At 38.8% G+C, this 20,690-nt stretch overlaps 1 protein-coding gene across 5 annotated transcripts in view; it reads left to right on the top strand.

Annotated features, from left to right (window-relative positions):
* The window catches only part of SLC25A12 (solute carrier family 25 member 12), a 66,592-nt gene that overhangs the window by 26,020 nt on the left and 19,882 nt on the right, over positions 1–20,690 (top strand). For 3 of the 5 annotated variants that reach the window (XM_043505279.1, XM_043505277.1, XM_043505278.1), the window contains 6 exons: positions 2,189–2,335; positions 7,541–7,688; positions 9,016–9,109; positions 9,700–9,784; positions 16,662–16,746; positions 18,102–18,260. In XM_043505279.1, coding sequence (XP_043361214.1) covers positions 2,189–2,335; positions 7,541–7,688; positions 9,016–9,109; positions 9,700–9,784; positions 16,662–16,746; positions 18,102–18,260 — 718 coding nt within the window. The remainder of the gene's footprint in view (positions 1–2,188; positions 2,336–7,540; positions 7,689–9,015; positions 9,110–9,699; positions 9,785–16,661; positions 16,747–18,101; positions 18,261–20,690) is intronic. The other 2 variants (XM_038421621.2, XM_043505280.1) reach the window with 2 other exon arrangements.

The following is a 20,690-nucleotide window of genomic DNA, read 5'->3' as shown; positions in this document are numbered from 1 at the left end:
TCAAAGATTTGCTGAAGAATCGTTTGGGGAGAGGACTTTAAAAGTATTCACTCCCAGAACCATACTTCACATTAGAGGGGGAAAGGGAGTTGTCAACCAAGAGAAAAGGAAAAAAGGAGAATGTGGACAGCTGTGCATTGTAATTAAGGGGAAAAGATTTTGCAAATTTATGGTGTTAGGTAGTTGAATTCTATATAATTTGAAATGATCAACTCATATTATATTTTTGTTGTGGTTTCTGGCTTTTAGGCCTAAAGAAAATTTAAAATTTCAGAACTGACGTAATTCCAGGACTGGCCTGTGAAATTAAATTGCTTTGTTTTTGGAAATAATTGCAGGAAAGTACAGGGCGTTGAATTAGATTGGTTATATGGCTTGTAATTATAGTTTAGGACATAGATACTGAGGGCATTCTACAAAATAAAGAGTTTGGTGAGGTAGGTTCTAAAGTCCATGGTGTGTATGGAAGAAATGCAGTAAAATTGTGGGAGGTAAGTAGGTAGAAGGGCCAGAAGATAGTGGTACAAGGAATTGTGGGAATGGCAGTGGAGAGCCATCTAAACTCAAGCCCAGATACCTCTGCTGCACCCACACTGTACAATAGTTGGTAAGGGAGGGGTGGGTCACAGCTCAGTATACCCTTATACAAATGTGAGCTGGGGTTCAGTACATCCCTAGATGTGGCTTTAGGGCTTTGAATGGGGATAATAAGGGTTTTCGGCAACAATGCACTTTTCATATATCCTGAGTGGCAATTTTTGTTGAGATAACCCAGAGCAGTATCCTTGGCAGCCCCAAGGAAGCTTTCTTATGGGATACAGGAGGGTTCTGTCCAGTGCTTAATTTGTAATGAAAGGTGTCATGGCTTAAGCAATTTTTTTACATTCATAACTGATGCAGCAAGCCTAGAGGTGCCCGGGCTATGAACTGCCAAGCCTAGAAGTGCCAAGGCTCAGCTCTGGCAAGCCCATGCAAATTATCAGACCTGCTACTGCATTCAGCTGGCTTAGTCTGTGTTGTGCTGAGATCAGAGTTTGGATGAGGGCAAGCTGGTTGCAGCTCAATCTAGACAAGACTGAGGTAGTACTGGTAGGTTGGGGAAACTAACCAGAATATTTAGTTCAGTGGGTATCAGCTGGAAAATTTTGCATGCCTTTTGTTACGCTGGTTAATAACCTGGGCATATTTTGGATTCCCAGCTGCTTCTAGACGTCTAGAAATAATGGGAGTTGAGTGTGTGCTTTATTATTATGCATGGCTAGAAGGATGCAGGTTTTTTTATATGGGTCTCACTAGAGTGATCCATGCTTTTGTCACTTTGGGATTAGATTGCTGCAATGTGCTTTATATGAGGCTATTCTTTTTAAATTCATTTGTAAACATTAGATGGTATAAAATGCAGTGATCCACTTATAAAGAGATGTTTCTCTAAGGGAGCATGTTAAACTTGTATTCTGGAATCTTCATAGGCCTCCAGTTTATTTTCAGGACAATTCAAGGTGATAATTTTAACCTATAAAACCCTAACTGTGTATTATCTAGACTGTCCCTGACAAGTGTTTGTCTAACCTGCTCTTAAAAATCTCCAATTATGGAGATTCCACGACCCCCCTAAGTAATTTTATTCCAGTGCTTAACTGTCCTGACAGTTAGGAAGTTTTTCTTAATTTCCAACCTAAACTGATCTTTCTGCATTTTAAGATCATTGCTTTTTGTCCTACCTTGAGAAGTTAAGAAGAATAATTTTTCTCTCTCCTTGTAACAACCTTTATGTACTGCATAACACATCATTGGAGGAGCATTGGCTAACAGCTCTCTGGTTTAACATTGAGGAGGCTGCAGTCAGGGCATTGGTTTCAAACTGTGAAAAGTCCTTTGTGCTTCAGTTCACCAAAGCCCAGATTTGATGACATTTCAAACTCTGTTTGTTCTCCTTGGATTTTCTTGTGACAGCAAAGATGAATGGTGGGAGTGGTGGGAAGACTTTTTGGCTTCCATTTTGGATTGGAGTTTTTTGGGATGAATCAGTTTGTCGGGCGCTTTTACTAAAACTACTGTTGTATTTTTATATAGTGTATAACATTTGCATGCACGCTCTTAGGCAGGTGGATGAAGACAGTGGGAGTTCCATGCACAGTGGATGAACAGACTCATATTCCTAATGTGATATTTCTAATTCTTATTTCAGGAGCTACAGTCAGAACATGCAAGACAAGCCTTTGCACTGAAAGACAAAAACAAAACTGGTATGATTACTGGACTGGACTTTAGTGACATCATGGCTACCATTCGTTCACATATGCTAAGTCCGTTTGTGGAAGAAAATCTAGTTTCAGTAAGTGTAAAGAAAATAATGTCTTAAATATAAGTGCTATTCAAGTGAGAGTTTGTAATTTAATTGCTATATGTCTAAAATCCTTAGCTCACGCCTTATCTTCCTCTTCATTAGCAATACTGACAATGCAGTACCATTCATTGCTCACATAGGGTTTTTATGCAATATAGTGTTTTTATAGAAGTGATAATGATTAGGGCTGTCGATTAATCACAGTTAACTCACGTGATTAACTAAAAAAATATTAATTGCGATTAATCGCGGTTTTGATCACACTGTTAAACAATAGAATACCAAATGAAATTTATTAAATATTTGGATTTTTTTCTACATTTTCATATTCGTATTCTGTGTTGTAATTGAAATCAAAGGGTATATTATTTTTTATTATACATATTTGCATTGTAAACATGATAAACAAAAGAAATAGTTTTCAGAGTAGCAGCCGTGTTAGTCTGTATTCGCAAAAAGAAAAGGAGTACTTGTGGCACCTTAGAGACTAACAAATTTATTTGAGCATAAGCTTTCGTGAGCTACAGCTCACTTCATCGGATGCATTTGGTGGAAAAAACGGAGGGGAGATTGATATACACACACAGAGAACATGAAACAATGGGTTTATCATACACACTGTAAGGAGAGTGATCACTTAAGATAAGCCATCACCAGCAGCAGGGGGGGGGAAAGGAGGAAACCTTTCATGGTGACAAGCAAGGTAGGCTATTTCCAGCAGTTAACAAGAATATCTGAGGAACAGTGGGGGGTGGGGTGGGGGGGAGAAATAACATGGGGAAATAGTTTTACTTTGTGTAATGACTCATCCATTCCCAGTCTCTATTCAAGCCTAAGTTAATTGTATCCAGTTTGCAAATTAATTCCAATTCAGCAGTCTCTCGTTGGAGTCTGTGTCTGAAGCTTTTTTGTTGAAGGATAGCTGCTCTTAGGTCTGTAATCGAGTGACCAGAGAGATTGAAGTGTTCTCCAACTGGTTTTTGAATGTTATAATTCTTGACGTCTGGTTTGTGTTCATTCATTCTTTTACGTAGAGACTGTCCAGTTTGACCAGTGTACATGGCAGAGGGGCATTGCTGGCACATGATGGCATATATCACATTGGTAGATGCGCAGGTGAACGAGCCTCTGATAGTGTGGCTGATGTGATTAGGCCCTATGATGGTGTCCCCTGAATAGATATGTGGACAGAGTTGGCAACGGGCTTTGTTGCAAGGATAGGTTCCTGGGTTAGTGGTTCTGTTGTGTGGTGTGTGGTTGCTGGTGAGTATTTGCTTCAGATTGGGGGGCTGTCTGTAAGCAAGGACTGGCCTGTCTCCCAGGATCTGTGAGCGTGATGGGTCGTCCTTCAGAATAGGTTGTAGATCCTTGATGATGCGTTGGAGAGGTTTTAGTTGGGGGCTGAAGGTGATGGCTAGTGGCGTTCTGTTATTTTCTTTGTTGGGCCTGTCCTGTAGTAGGTGACTTCTGGGTACGCTTCTGGCTCTGTCAATCTGTTTCTTCACTTCAGCAGGTGGGTATTGTAGTTGTAGGAATGCATGATAGAGATCTTGTAGGTGTTTGTCTCTGTCTGAGGGGTTGGAGCAAATGCGGTTATATCGTAGCGCTTGGCTGTAGACAATGGATCGTGTGGTATGATCTGGATGAAAGCTAGAGGCATGTAGGTAGGAATAGCGGTCAGTAGGTTTCCGATATAGGGTGGTGTTTATGTGACCATCGCTTATTAGCACCGTAGTGTCTAGGAAGTGGATCTCTTGTGTGGACTGGTCCAGGCTGAGGTTGATGGTGGGATGGAAATTGTTGAAATCCTGGTGGAATTCCTCAAGGGCTTCTTTTCCATGGGTCCAGATGATGAAGATGTCATCAATGTAGCGCAAGTAGAGTAGGGGCATTAGGAGACGAGAGCTGAGGAAGCATTGTTCTAAGTCATCCATAAAAATGTTGGCATACTGTGGGGCCATGCGGGTACCCATCGCAGTGCCGCTGATTTGAAGGTATACATTGTCCCCAAATGTGAAATAGTTATGGGTGAGGACAAAGTTCAGCCACCAGGTTAGCCGTGACATTATCGGGATACTGTTCTTGACAGCTTGTAGTCCATCTTTGTGTGGAATGTTGGTGTAGAGGGCTTCTACATCCATAGTGGCTAGGATGGTGTTTTTAGGAAGATCACCAATGGACTGTAGTTTCCTCAGGAAGTCAGTGGTATCTCGAAGATAGCTGGGAGTGCTGGTAACGTAGGGCCTGAGGAGGGAGTCTACATAGCCAGACAATCCTACTGTCAGGATGCCAATGCCTGAGATGATGGGGCGTCCAGGATTTCCAGGTTTATGGATCTTGGGTAGCAGATAGAATACCCCAGGTCGGGGTTCTAGGGGTGTGTCTGTGTGGATTTGTTCTTGTGCTTTTTCAGGGAATTTCTTGAGCAAATGCTGTAGTTTCTTTTGGTAACTCTCAGTGGGATCAGAGGGTAACACAACAGAAGCACTAACCCAGAAACCTATCCTTGCAACAAAGCCCGTTGCCAACTCTGTCCACATATCTATTCGGGGACACCATCATAGGGCCTAATCACATCAGCCACACTATCAGAGGCTCGTTCACCTGCGCATCTACCAATGTGATATATGCCATCATGTGCCAGCAATGCCCCTCTGCCATGTACATTGGTCAAACTGGAGAGTCTCTACGTAAAAGAATGAATGGACACAAACCAGACGTCAAGAATTATAACATTCAAAAACCAGTTGGAGAACACTTCAATCTCTCTGGTCACTCGATTACAGACCTAAGAGCGGCTATCCTTCAACAAAAAAGCTTCAGACACAGACTCCAACGAGAGACTGCTGAATTGGAATTAATTTGCAAACTGGATACAATTAACTTAGGCTTGAATAGAGACTGGGAATGGATGAGTCATTACACAAAGTAAAACTATTTCCCCATGGTATTTCTCCCCCCCACCTCACCCCCCACTGTTCCTCAGATATTCTTGTTAACTGCTGGAAATAGCCTACCTTGCTTGTCACCATGAAAGGTTTTCCTCCTCCCGCCCCCCCTCCCCCCGCTGCTGGTGATGGCTTATCTTAAGTGATCACTCTCCTTACAGTGTGTATGATAAACCCATTGTTTCATGTTCTTTGTGTGTGTATATCAATCTCCCCTCTGTTTTTTCCACCAAATGCATCCGATGAAGTGAGCTGTAGCTCACGAAAGCTTATGCTCTAATAAATTTTAGTCTCTAAGATACCAAAAGAAATAGTATTTTTCAATTCACCTCATAAAAGTACTGCAGTGCAATCTTTGTTGTGAAAGTGCAACTTACAAATGTAGATTTTTTTCGTTGTTACACAACTGCACTCAAAAACAAAACAATGCAAACTTCAGAGCCTAGAAGTCCACTCAGTCCTACTTCTTGTTCAGCCAATCACTAAGACAAACAAGTTTGTTTACATTTACAGGAGATAATGCTATCCTCTTCTTATTTACAGTGTCACCAGAATACCAAATAAATGGTATTCTATTACTGTTTTAACAGTACGATTAATCACAATTAATTTTTTAATTGCGCACTTAATCGTGGTTAATTATTTTTAATTGCTTGACAGCCCTAATAATGATGATAAAGTACAAGTTATTCTGCATTACTGAAAGCAAGATTGTCTTGAATAGCTGAGTATTTTGCTTCTTTGTAAGTGTCAATGAGATGAGTCACCATAGGTGCACTTTCTTATGGCTTGGCATGTCATAGTAGTGTCTTCTCATTAGATGCCTTCTGCTGACAGTCACTCTAGCCCTGCAGTGGTCTGCTGTTCTCATGACTTGGCCCTCTATATGGTCCCACCTCTTTTGGGGTAAACATAATCCTGTATGTCTGTCGCCCAGTGACTTTATGTTGGGTTTTCATCCCAGCTACAGGCTTAAGTCCTTTCCAGCCCTTATATCCAGGGGCCTCGTCATTACTTTTGTTAGTAGCGGAACCCAGGCCCTCCCTGTACTCCAGGTTCCAGCCCAGGCACCTTGTAATGAACAGCTAAGGTCTGCCTACATGTGTCCACTGCTTCCTACTGTGGCCTGCTTCTAAGCCTTTCCACCAACCCCTTCCTGGGCGCATTCCTTCACAGATCCCAAAAGGAAAAAACCCATAGCTCTGGGTACAGACAACATATATGAGTCCCTTGCCAGGCCTACATACCCCTAGGGAGACTCAGGTCTAACTGTGTCTTGTTATCTTTTGGCTCTGGCTAGGCCTTTTTTTCAGTCAGTTCTGGGGTAGGCCCTGGTCCTAATCAGGCCTTCCTTCAAGAGGCTGCCTTCTCTTCCTAGTCAGCCCCTGCACGGAACGTTTCCCCTTTTAAACTCCTCCAGGCTTGGCACTTCTTGCAAGTGAAGCAGGATGGGGCTAATTGCGCCCACAGTTTCTCATTAACCACTTCCCACGTTGTATAGGGTTTGTATACTCTGTTACAATAAGTAAAAATTTGAGCTGAAATTTGCAGTGTAAACAGTATTGTAACTAGTGACATGAAATATGGTCCAGATCCTGCAAATTCGTACTCATGTGAGTAATCCTATTTACTATAATAAGACTATTCATACGAGTTAGAATTTGCCCATCTTTTGGCTCACTGCTCTTTATAGGCAAGTCTCCAGTCCAGCAAAGAAATTAAGCATGTGATTGATCTTAAATAAATGAGAAGTCCCATTGAAGTCAATGGGGACTATTTATACACTTAAGTGTTTTGCTGGATGGGGGAGGTGTCTTAGTTTGGAAAGTAAGGATTTGTGTTAATTTCAACTTCTAAGGTTAATTGTTAACACTGTTATCTATTGCTATAAATTATCTAAAATAAAACATATGCAAATTTCACTATTGGAAAAATCTAGAACAACGCATTCTACAAAAAAGTTTAAAAGTAATTCTACAGTTGTTTCCTGATTATTTTTATTGCATCAAAAACCATAGTACACTTTCTATGTAATAACGATACCCTCACTGGTATCACTTAAAAAAAAACAGGATATAACTACTACGATATAAATATATCTTAATCTTTTCTTGTATGTCCAGATGGATGTTAATTTACAGTAAAGCTCTCTTGGGTTGTCAAGGGGGTTAAGGTTATCAGCTGAATCCTAACCACATATCAGGATCTGTGTTTTATCTTTTTTTTTTTTAATTTTATTATTTGTGTTTTTAAGGTAGCAGGTGGAACTATTTCACATCAGGTCAGCTTCTCCTATTTCAATGCTTTTAATGCCCTGCTGAATAACATGGAACTCGTTAGAAAGATATACAGTATTATAGCAGCTACAAGGAAAGATATTGAGGTCACAAAAGGTAAAATAAATTTACTATATTAATTTTCAGCTCTATAAAGTGTCTTTTTTTATATTGTATATGGATTGAGACTAGTAAATCTAGTAATATGGAGGTTTAGCACAGCTGTGCAAGTATTTCAAGTTTGATTCTGAATGTGGTTCTCCTGCTCAACTCCAGACTTCACAGGCCAGCAGAGGGTTCTAGCTAGCTCTTTAACGAGAAGAGTTGTCAGGGCTCTGATAAGAGCCTTGACTGGTTCTGATATCCAGGGGATACCACTGCTATGTGGACCTTCTTATGGTAGTGATAGGTGTTTACATAGAGCATAGAAAAGTCTGGGGAATATGGCAGCTATGGCAGAATGGGTATGCTTTAACAATAACAAAAATACGTCATCAGACTCTCTATGTCCTGTTGGCTGTTCCGGTATGCTAATGTAGCTCTTTCCACACAATTTTAGCGGAGTTTGTAACCGTTTAATGGCATGATGTGCACTAAATATAATTTGTTTCCACACATACAATAAGGCTAATACTGTTAGCAAGCGTGCAAGTTAACTATGATTCAACCTTGCCAGTGGCCTGGATTGATTGGCTTTCTGTAACCATTTCATAACAAAGCTATTTCCCATCTGTGGATGGGACCCACTAACTATATCTTCTGAGTTGGCCCCACCCCTTTTCTTTCCAGTTCTCATGAAGTTAGACATCTAAGAGTGCAATACCCCACATATGCTGCTCTATGTTCATATGCTCTGGGTATCCTCTGTCTTTGGATGGTAGGATGGGACACCTGTCCAGATTCTCCAGTTTGCACTGATACATCACCATGTAACTATTTTTGTGGATGTGAATGCACAAACGTGGCTCACATTTGATTATCTTATGGAAAAACTTGTTTTATAGATACTACTAAACCATGTTTTCTGTAACTGATCAGAGGAGTGTCATGGATGTGTTACAAATTGTATTTGTAGTGTGGATAGGCACTTATCCAAACCTGGGAACAATGAGAGCTAGGGGAGGAAGGAACACTGAAATGATTGTGCTAGTTTTAATGCTGATTGGTTCATACATAAATTACACCATTGTCTGCTTTTACAGTAGAGCCCCAGATACTGGATCTGATCTATGGACTTTGCTGATAGGAGAATTGCTATAGATTTCAATGGGGACTACTTGCATAAGTAAGAGTTGTAAGATCAGATTTACTCTGTGATTGAAGCCGCTGTTCTGAAATAGATGTGGTACTAATTCTGGCTCATTTCATTCTATTTATTTAAAGTGAAAATGTGATAAATGATTCAGGAACATTTACCTTATTTTCCCCTTCCTCTTAAATCCAGAGGAGTTTTCCCAGGCTGCAATCAAATTTGGACAAGTCACACCGCTGGAAATCGATATTCTCTATCAACTTTCAGACTTATACAATGCTACAGGGTAATTTATAACCATCATAATCATTCATATTATTCTTTCCACCCTATTTTGTATTTACTTTAAAATAGATTTGTTTTATGTATATTTCATTATGGATTATTTGATGACTGCTGACTGTGCTGGAGGGTGAGTGGTGTATAAGTATGTATAGTGCAGTCATCAGATAATCAGTATATGGTGTAAAATAACAAAATACACTCCCTGCTTCAAAAAACTTGTAATACACATATTGTTGGTGTAAGCTTGAAGTGTGAGAGGTGTCTTGACTAGATTGCAGCATGTGAGTTATTATGGGGCACGTGGTGCCTGCTGCATATACAGAGTGCAGACCCTATATTACCAGTGTGCAAGGGCCCAAACCTGGGTAATACTGAGTTCCCTTTATTCCCACTGAGGACAGTGAGAACAGAAATGCTTATAACTCCCAAGATTGGATCCTGCAACAGTATGTAGTAAAGTACTTAGGAATACCTGAAATATAACAAGTAATATATAAAGCCATAATCTAGTCTGTTGAAGAAAAGGTGCTTGCTGAGATTTGTTTATGATTTTGGCTAACAGTGATTTATTTTCTTTGGGCTTGTCTGAAGGCGTTTAACTTTGTCAGATATTGAGAGAATAACACCACTGGCTGAAGGTGCCTTGCCTTACAACTTGGCAGAACTCCAGCGGCAGGTAGGTAGGAGTGATATCATGTGTACAGTCAATTGTGAAAATGCTAAACTGAAGGAAACATTTAGAAGTTGGCAATTTATAAAACTTCTGAATATTTGCTTACGAAAATTAGAACTATTTGCCTTAAAAAGACTTTTACAAAACTCAAATCTGTGCTTATAGCTTAAAAAAAATAAAAAAAGAAAAGAAAATCTGTTCCCAGGTTTTACAGATTTTCTTTTCTCTCTTGAACATAAAGAAAACATGTTGGATCCCTCTGACATTAGTGATGTTTTTGTTGTCTAGGCACTAGATTTTAAGGAAAGTTCTTATTATGTTTTTTATAATTGGACTGAAATTGTAAGAATGTTTTAAAACATTACTTCCTAAAACAAATCATTCAGTGAGTAGATGTTTATAGATTTTAATCAAAATATTAGATATTTTTTGTACTAGAGAAGAAACTTACAAAACCGTTAAACCCTCTGATGAACTGTCTATACACTTGGATTTCCCACTATTGTTAATAAACCAATTAAAAACGTATCCAATAACTCCTGAAAATATCTGGAATTTTCTGTTAAAATCCATCGTTAAATAAATACTAGTTTGGAAGTACACTTTGAGTTTTATTTCTATTTTAGTTCACTTCCATATTGAGCTCCATAATAATGCTCTGTCTTTTTATGTTGTGAATATACTTTGTATACAGCATGTAAGGCTGATAAATGTGTTCTCCTTTGAGAGATTAGTTGGAGTAATTATCTTCCATGGTGATTGACTTGTATGGTTTGCTTAGAATGCTCACTGAATCTTTCTAATGTTGTTTGATACTCATTAGCTCTTGAGATTTACATAGCAACAGAAGAATCCTGTTTGTGTGGGGTTGATGAAAAATGTAGAACTGGAGGATGGAAAATACAGCTTCAGAATGTTAACTCTTTACTTCACCTGAGCAGGGCTGGTTCTAGATTTTTTGCCGCCCCTACCCAAGCGCAAAAAAAAAAAAAAAAAAAGGATGGCGGAATGCCGCCCTTGGAATTGTGCCGCCCCAAGCATGTGCTTGCTTTGCTGTTGCCTAGAGCTGGTCCTGCACCTGAGATCTTACTTCATAGATTTGTGTGGTTTCCTTTCATGGAAGTTTTATATACTTTAGATTTAGGTGTTTTACAAGTCAAGGCTCTGTATCCTGTGTGGCATGTTACACTCTTTGTTTTACTGCTACCTCTTCTAGTATGAGTAAAAATCTGAAAATTTCTGAAAATCGGAGTGATTTAGCTACTATCTATCCAATGCAGTGAGCTGTAGCTCATGAAAGCTTATGCTCAGATAAATTTGTTAGTCTCTAAGGTGCCACAAGTCCTCCTTTTTCTTTTTGCAGATACAGACTAACATGGCTGCTACTCTGAAACCTATCTATCCTTTAGTAGACCTTTGGAATTTTTAGAGTACCTGTCACCACAGTGTCTATGGCTGTGTTGACACTGACAAAGATGGAACCCTAATTCTCCATCATTGTGCAGTGGTGTACCTCCACTCGTGATAGAAAGGGTGGAATATGTACTGAGTAGAGATAATTAATATGGTGGTTAAAAACACCTGAGCCTTGTCTACCATACGGCTTACACCATTGTTACCATGTTTGGAACTGTGAATTGGGGCATCCTATTTTTGCCATCCTATATAAAAGACCCAAGAACTGGTGCAGAAAGTGAGAACTGAGAAAGATATATTGCTAGTTTCTTTAAGCAGCCAGGATGGATGTGTCAAATGCATGCAATGCTGTATAGCTTTCTGCCAGATGAAAAAGAGATGATCCCAGAAATGTGTCCCAGTGACACTGCATTAATGAGTGAGCAGAGCTTTCTTCTCCAGATGCACAGTATGTTGTGAGTGTCTACCTAGTCTAGTGGCCATGTGGGTTACCATCTCCAAAAACACAAAGATTTCCCTGAAATCTCTAGAGCTTTAAGAGTAATCAAGGACTTTATAAAGCCCCTTGCTGGAACTCCTCAGCTCAGTTGGTTTAAAGTATGTGTATTGGAAACAGATTTCTTTGAATCCACAAGAAAGACCATAGAAGTCCAATCCTTGAATCAGTCCCTGAGGAAACCTTAAACCTATTCAGCTGCTGTGGTTGAGAGATTGTCCCATGGAGAGTATGGTCTTGAGCAGAGTGATTTATGATGAAATTCTGTGGACAACCTGTGGCTCATCATATACATTTTGGTCACCGTCTCTGACATGGATTTGACAGTTGAACAGAATCAGTTTCTGGAGGGTTCTTCCCTGTTACTACTTTGTTTAAATCCTTATGGGTAAATACATACCTGAGCTGATGAAATAGGCGTCTACAAAAGTTACGTACAGATAATGCTTTATTTTGTAGACTTTTGTGGCAATCCATTCCATCTTTCCTTCCCTGCAGAAATCTTTCTGTTCATCTGGACTGATAAAAAGGACTTTGAGAGATACTGTACTGTCAAAAACATGCATTGCATTTTATGGTGTCATATTTGGTTTTCATTAATGTCTTCAAACAGAATGCCTAGCTTTTCCTTGGTCAGAATTATTTTTGTAGCTCACCTATGTGGTAAGAGGAATGTGGGTGGAAAAAAAGTTTTGCTCACCTAGTTTTGCTCTTTCCTTTCTTGATGTAGCATCATCATCCTCCATTCAGAATGCTGTTGCAAAGTTCATTTTCTTAACCTGTCACTTTGATTGTTATCCCTGCCTCCCCCTTCACTAGTGCATCAAACATAAGCTGTTTGTATTCACTGTTAAGTTCTTGAATCTCATCTCTGATCAGCCCATGATGCCAGCCTCCATTGTCCACTTACTGATTTTGCATTATACTTTTGTGTTGTCTCCCATACTGCCCCTCATGCTTGGGAGGGGCTCCCCATAAATATCTTGAAAGCTGTCTCATTGTCCACTTTCAGAACCCTCCTGAAAACTCTCCTTTGTCATAATGTCTACAATACACTTGACAATGGTTAGGCTGCTGGTGTGCTGAGATCATTGCCTATTGTGCTGACCAGTAATGTCTCACTGTTTCCTTTTGAGTCTGTCTGTCTATAGCCCTCTGTTATCTCTTGTCTTATACTTTAGATTATGCAGTGTTGTTGTAGTCTCTCTTGCCAACAGAAGTCGATCCAATAAGAGATATTACCTCACCCGCCTTATCTCTCTTATACTTGGATTGTAAACTCTTTGGGGGCAGGGACTATCTTTTTTGTTCTGTGTTTAAACAGTGCCTAGCACAATGGGGTCCTGGTCCATTACTTGTGTTCCTAGGCACTATGGTAATAATAATAAGCACAGAATGTATTTTCCTTCCATCTTCCCACTTTTGGAATAAGACATTATTCATCCTGCCTATTCTGCTCTGTTTTTAAAAATGCAGATTAGAAGGAATAGTCAATTTTCTTTGTGTTCCTGAATCAGCGGGGGTGGGGGGTGAACTTTGATCTCCGTTGGACTCTATTATCTTATTGAATTCTATGATTTAAACTGGGGAGGATATGTTATCAAATCCTAGAGAAGGATAAGAAATTCTATGAGGTCTAAGTAGTATGTACCTTGCAAGGGAGCTATGAATTGGGAAGAGAAATAGAGATGTTTCTACGGTGACTTTAAATGACCCCTAAATTCTGGGGTTTTTTAGAAAAAATTAACTAAATGTAATGTAGAAAAATTAATGTAAATATCTCTTCAGTGAATTCCAAGCATGAATGAAACTTGTGGCTTGTCTACACTACTCCATAGTGCAGACTACGAGGGTTTGAGTTGCGCTTAAACTGCCCTGTGAGAATGTTGCTGGCAAGAACGAAAAGGTACCAAGTTTGTGTGCAAATCTTTGTGCTCTGCAGTTCACACCCCTGTAGTCAGCACTACAGCTCAGTGTAGACATAGCTTGTCAGACATGTTTGCTGATTATCTGATTAATGTAAGAGTGTGTCTCTAGTGCAAAGAAAGGTGTCTTCTGAACTAGGGTGGAGCAATGAAGACATGGCAATTTGGCTTTTAACTCAAGTTACCTGCTCAAGTTTAACTCCATGCTCCCAATAGGCTTTAGCTTGAGTTAAAAGCTGAGTTGCTGTGTCTTCACTGCTATTTTAACCCAAGTTAAAAAAACTCCTTTTTTTTCAGTGTTGACATATCTTAAGACTTTTTTAAACCTTGCAGTTGAATATCAGTATACAGTGGTTAGATGGGGATGACAGCTTCACTAATTTTCTGTTTATAAATATGCATGATCTGAAAGCTATAGCATTAATTATACTTATTTACAAGTGAACTACAAACTATAGTGAACACTCATTTAATAGGATGAAAGTGACTTTTGTTTCACAAACAACTTGAGTATTAACATCCGGATTTAAGTCTGAGTATAATGTTTTGGTTTTGATAAGACTCTGCTGCTTACAAGGAAGAGATTAGCTTTAAAAGATTAAAGAGAAGCAAGTGTGCTGAAGACAGAAGAAAACTGTGCAGGGATAAAAGAACTAGTCCTTTTTCAAGTCTTTTAGGAGTGCATTACTTTTATCTATTTTTATCTACATAAATCGAGACTTTGGGATTTATTTAGTGTTGCTTTTTTCAGTATGAATTTTTTTGTGATTCATGGGGAAATTCTTCAGATTTATCTTTCTTTTCCATTGTACCCATCAGGGAAATATATTTCTGATCTTAACTAAAGGTTTTTCTTCTGATGTAATCTTACGGGGGTTTTTTTTATCTCTGTGCACAATTGATAAATATCTGATATGACTTCAGAATATTCTCCATTCTTCTCTGTTAGGCTGTATTCCAGTGAGTTATTCTGGAAGAAAATATCTTGGGGAAGGAAATTCTTGATGGCCGTGTATATTGTGGAAGGCCTTTGTAAATGTTTCATTATATTTTAAAAGAAGTGAGCTCATCTTAATCTCATAGTTGCCAATCCTATATAGTACCATGTACTTCATGAGCAGCATGAAGCCCTACTAATTTCAGTGGAGCAGTTCAGCAACATGCAACATGCAGGATCAAGGACCTACTGAGCCCATTCAGTGGATGGCTGCTAAGATTTTAGTAGAAGCTAACAAAGATCAGTGACATGACATTTTGTGAGATAAAACTGCATCAGGGCCTAGCAATGAGAAGGGTTGCTGCTTGGAACTGTATGCATGATAGAACTTTTAAATGTCTCATTGAAATACACATAGTAATATCCTTCAAAAATAAATAAATAAATACATCTGCCCAATCAAAGTGAAAAAGAATAGTGGACCCCAAAATTATATAATCTTTGCAATTTTTGCTGTATTCTCCACACTTATTTAATAAAATTGAGTAACGCAAAATGTACAATATATTATAACTTCAGGTTTGTACCTGTGCAATGGAATATCAATACCAATAGGACTGCTTAAATGAATTTGCTGCAGTGCCTGCTGCATGGCAATGGCTATTTCGCTCCCCAGTGCTGCAGCAAGCTCAGCACAACTCGTTTAAGCAACCTTAGCGATAGATCCTTTAAAATATACTCCTGTGGATATAGGAACTGTGTTTTCAGTAAAATGCCACGTATCTTCTAATGCATATTCATGTGTTCATGTGTGGTCTAAGAGCAAAACCTTTCCGTAACACCCTGGGGCCTCTGCGAGATCTAACTATACTGTCAGGAGTGTTGGGGTCATCTGCCATGGTGCAAATGGCTTTAAAAACGTCAGGGAATGGGGCAAGGAGATTTACTTATACACCTGTTGATATTTTCCCTTCTTGCTTGTTCAACCACAGCATAAGCAAGAGGGGACTTTGATGACTAATTTTGATTGTAAGGCCTTGGAGGTGGGGTCTTGGTTTTTGTGTCCATAGAGCACTGTGCATATCTCTGGCAAAGTATAAATATCACCCTTACTGTGCCAGACCAGGTATTTCCCTGTCTTGAACACAGTTAATTCCCAATAATTTCCATTTGATCTCAATTCACAATTTTGAATCATTCACTTTTTTTGGAGTGGGAGGAGGGACTAGTCTTGCTGCTATCTTCCTTTCCTTCTGTGTGCAATTCATCTTACATTCAATGAACAAGCTCTCCTCTACCCCACTGATTTCTGTTTGGCCCAGTTTGCATATTTTACAGAATGCCTCATCAGTGCAAGTTAGACTAGTTTGCTACTAGCACCTTTTTTCTAACTAGTCGACACCACTATATCAGTCTCTAACTTTTTCCTTGCAGATGTACATTTGTTTAAGTCTATCATTGAAAAATTCCAAGGCCATGTACTGCTTTGTTACTCTAGCATACATCAGTGAAATCTGAGGCTTATCATTATAACTTAAAACAAAAGTCAACCCTATAATTATAACTTATTAACCTCTCAGGGGTGTTAGGAGGACTAGATAACTTTTTTTCCTTGCTTTTGAGACTGTAAAGTACTGTATGTGCTAAGTATGGATATCTAATGCATATATAATGATAAAATATAGACTATATTGATGATGCTCTTAATCCTGTGAGGTGCTGAGCTCCATCTCTGAGGTCCTCAAAGCTTATTGAAATTAGTGGGCGTAGAGGACACTCACCATCTCATAGAATCGAGCCCTACAGGAGGGAAAAATCATAAATTAAAAGCATCTCTGCATGCACCTTTCACATAAAGAAATCATTTTTCAAACTGTTTCTTTGGTCAGAAAGGAATATAGGAGGTAGCACTGTATAAGAGATTTATTTCAAAATGTACTATTTCTTTTATGCCAAAGGAGGATTATCCAGTCTTTTTTCCCTTGAACTAAAGCTGCTGTTCTGTCAAATTTTTTCTTTAATTTTACAAAAGCCAGTTTATAGGCTGCTTCAGTTTCTCACATGTTTTCCAAATCATGTCTCCCTTCTTCCCCGCTTCCTCCCCAGCAATCTTACGGCGGTATGGGCAGGCCTATCTGGCTCCACATAGCAGAGTCTGCTTACAGGTTCACTTTAGGCTCAGTTGCTGGAGGTGAGTGACATGTCTGTGTACTGTTTTCAAGGCTGGGTTAATGTAATATTATCTCACCAGACTAATGGAGATCATCTAAGGTGCAGTTCATTGTTTGAAAGGGTAAGAACTGGAGAGCTTTGTGAAGTGCTCTTTATTTTTACCTATGATCAGAAAACTTGGCAGAACATTGCAGTGGCTCCAGACAGTCTTCAAGGCAAAATGTTCATAATGACATCGGCTTTCTGCATGCAGTATTGCACCGCCATTGATTATACTTGATGGGAGTGATACCAAAAACATAAGAACAAAATTGAGAGGGACAAAACTGAGGATTTTGCTATGTCTGTCTACATAATTATAAACAAACTTTATTTATTTTGTTAGCTTTTGTCTATTTTCCCCTTAAATATAGTTTTTGAACATTTTAACATGCCTTTAAAAAAAAAATCCATGATCTATTGGTGTCGCAAAATCCATGATCTATTTGTCCTTCATTTTTTGTAATAGAGTTTGAAAGCTTTGTGTTTGTTAATTTCAGCGACTTTTTGCTTAAGACATATTGTACGTTGGGGTGAAATTCAACCCCTTTTGCTCCTACCCAGCCTGAGTAAATGATCATGGTGCAGAGAACTACTTGAGGGTTGGGAGGGCCAGAATCCATCACACAGCCTGCAGGAAGGGTTCAGAGAGCCACTGAACGTGTGCTTCCAGATACCCAGGAGCCATGCAGCAGAACAGGTGAAGTTACAGTGCATTCTGAGCCTTCTGCAGTCCTTACAACCTTTGACAAATTTCAAACAAGGAGAACAAATTATTTTACATATTCACTTTTCTGTGGTTCTCATCACTATAATATCTGTGCACCTCACAAATACGAATATTTATTCTTACAACATCTTCGTGAGGTTGGGAAGTATCCTCTCCATTTTACAGATGGGGAACTGAGGCATAGATATTACACTCCTGATCCAGCAAAGACTGGCACGTGTTTACTGTTTCACAATGTGAGTAGTCTCATTAACTTCAGTTGGTACAAATCACAGTGTATACAGCCTTCTTATGTGGCATCTCCATTACTAGAGATGGAGGATTGCAACCATATTAGCCTATTCTGTACCATCCTGTGCTAATCTCTGTGTGGCTGAATAATTCTTTTGATCCACCAAGGATGCCACATTGTCCATCCAAGATTTCTTTTTCTGCCTCGTGTTCTGCCATCAACTTTCCCTTGCAGTGCCCGTAAATGTGAATTACCCTCTGAACCTCATGTTTTGGGTCACTGCTGTACAAAACTAGTACTTTTTTTAACAGTCAATTGCAACATACACACCTGTGATACTGTAGAAATAATGTTTTGTAATTTTTGCTTATAGCTGTGGGTGCCACTGCTGTGTACCCCATAGACCTGGTGAAGACACGAATGCAGAATCAGCGCTCTTCTGGTTCAGTTGTGGGAGAATTGATGTATAAAAACAGCTATGACTGTTTTAAAAAAGTTTTGCGTTATGAAGGCTTTTTTGGTCTTTACAGAGGTAAGTGAATAAATCAAAGGTATCTAGTAATTTTCTTTATCCAGTGCATCAACAGCCAACCCCTTATGGGAACACCAAAAAAACCTCTTGATAATCAGAACAATTCTGCTTCTATTTCACATAGCTGAACTGAGTATTTATCTTCCCTTGATCAGTGTCATTATAAACACTTGCTTGGAAAAACAGGATCTTTGTTCCTCTAGTGCTATTTACATTGCTTGAAGTCCTAATTTTCTGGGGTGTTATGGGTGCTGTGGACTTGATTGTTATCTTGCAAACAAAGGATTGTGACTGTAGATGGGAGATAAACAGCAGGAGCAGATGAGTGTCTAAGGAGCAAAGATCCTATTTTAATGCAAATATTTGTTAGAGAAGGATGAGAAATACATAATACAAGACAGAAACAGAATCATTTGAAATGTAATGTCTGAACTAAGGGTCAAATCCTGCTCATCATACTCAAGCAAGTAGTCTCATGCTTTTAATGGTTCTGTTCACGAGTGATAAATGGGATTTGCTCCATGATTTGTAAATGTTTCCTTAGGAAAAACTAAACGTCATTCGCTAGGTGAAGCCTTCCTTGTTTTTTGTTGCTGTCTACTATTGTATTCGTTCTAAAATACGAATAATATGTCTCAGATTTTATAAAATTGATTATCAGTGTAATACTGATTTTAAAGTCTAGGTTGAGAAATTAAAACTGCTTTTTATCAATCAGGTGCTTCAATATACCCAAATATAGGTGCTCCATCTCCTGTTTTTAACTCGGGCATATTCCAAAGGACTGTTACTATTTCATGTCGTATGGTTGGGGCCCTTCTCACTGGTCATCTGCAATCTTTGCGTTTTAACCAACCTCTCTATTCTTATTTACCATTTGGTGTAACTTAATTGTGCTCACAAAAACTTTCTCCAGCTGCCATAGGAGTATTTCTTAAATTGGTTCTTTTCCTTGGGGTGAAGTCCCTCACCTCCTTGATGCTCCCCGTCTGGGTCGTCTGCATTGTGCTGTGTCCATGGAGGCATTGATAATCTTCCACTTTATTTAAGGGATAAACCCTGAGCAGTTTTACACTAGAGAATCCAGTTAAAATGAGACTGCTCTGATCAAAGAGGTTTTAATAATCTCATTATTTGTGGTACGTAGTTAATGTACAACTTTTACATTGTCTTTCTGGGGGCTTGCAATGAAAGTGAACACAAAGGGAGGGATATATTAGGGATGATGTAGTTAGTGTAGCACAGCTTTTGTTATGGCTCTTGCTAGTAATTTATCTTACTGGTAAATAGATTTGCTTTCCCATGTTGCTAATTGTTTCACAAGAACAATTTTACCCCTTAATTCATAATTTAAAATTTCACCTGAAACCCCAACACTTCTCTTCCTTTTCTAATGTATTTCCTTTTCCTTTTCTAGTCAAATAGCTTTGCATTGGAGCTTTTGGCTTTGATGCTCTCTGAGTTTTGATTGTTGCTAACAGTACCATTGTTGCCTCTTTTTGTAACCTTTAACAAGCACTTTGAAAGCAAAGACTCTCTCTACATGAATGATACACAATGTTTTACATTTTTAAAGTATTGCTTAAAATAAACAGTGATCAAATTATTTTTAGATCTGTTCTATACTTTTTTTATTTAGATTGTATGGTCTTTTATAGTATTTTTGTGTCCTTGAAAAACTTAAATCTGTGGAGACTCTGATACTGAGTTCATAGCGCTAGATTGTTTCCACAACCATGCTATACTGTCATAATTCAAATTATGTAGAAGTAGAAGTACAGAAACATTTAGATTGCATTCACAGAAGAGGTGCCCAGTGTATCTGTAGGTGGATTCTTGCATGCATAAATGTGTTCATTTTAATTGTATTCAGACAGAATAGGACAGTGCAGACATGACGTGTGTTTTACTACATAAATTACATTATTTTTTATTAATATCTGTCATAAGGCTACTGGATTCTGCCACCCAACTCCAGAATTAACTCTGAAATGTTTTGTACATTCCTCTGGCTAGAACTCACTGAATCTCAGGCTCTCTGAAATATAGATTTATGGAGTGTGTGTGTGTGTGTGTGTGTGTGTGTGTGTGTGTCTGCATGTATTTAGCAGCACATAAAAGGCAGTGGGAGGTGTGACTTGTGATGATTTGTCTAGCAGTTTTTTTTTTGTTTTTTGTTTTTTTAAACTGTGGGCACTGCAGAGCTGGATTTTCTTTTCACAGTGGATCAGAGCTGGGAGGGCAGTGTTTCTTTTTGTCATTGTCAACCTTTCTTTGTATGTAATAAGTACCTTTCCTCAGTATAGTAAGCCTGTAAATTGCACAGAAAATACTGGGTTGGAAGAAAACAAGATATTGCATGTATTATTTGTTGATCCTTCTGTGTAGGTGCATGTTTTCTGTGGGTTCGCTTAGAGGAAGGAATTATGT

This window comes from Dermochelys coriacea, chromosome 11 (assembly GCF_009764565.3).
Source record: "Dermochelys coriacea isolate rDerCor1 chromosome 11, rDerCor1.pri.v4, whole genome shotgun sequence".
In the NCBI taxonomy this organism is placed as follows: Eukaryota; Metazoa; Chordata; order Testudines; family Dermochelyidae; genus Dermochelys; species Dermochelys coriacea.
Note: the sequence above shows the minus strand (reverse complement) of the source record. Positions and strands in the feature narration are given on the sequence as shown.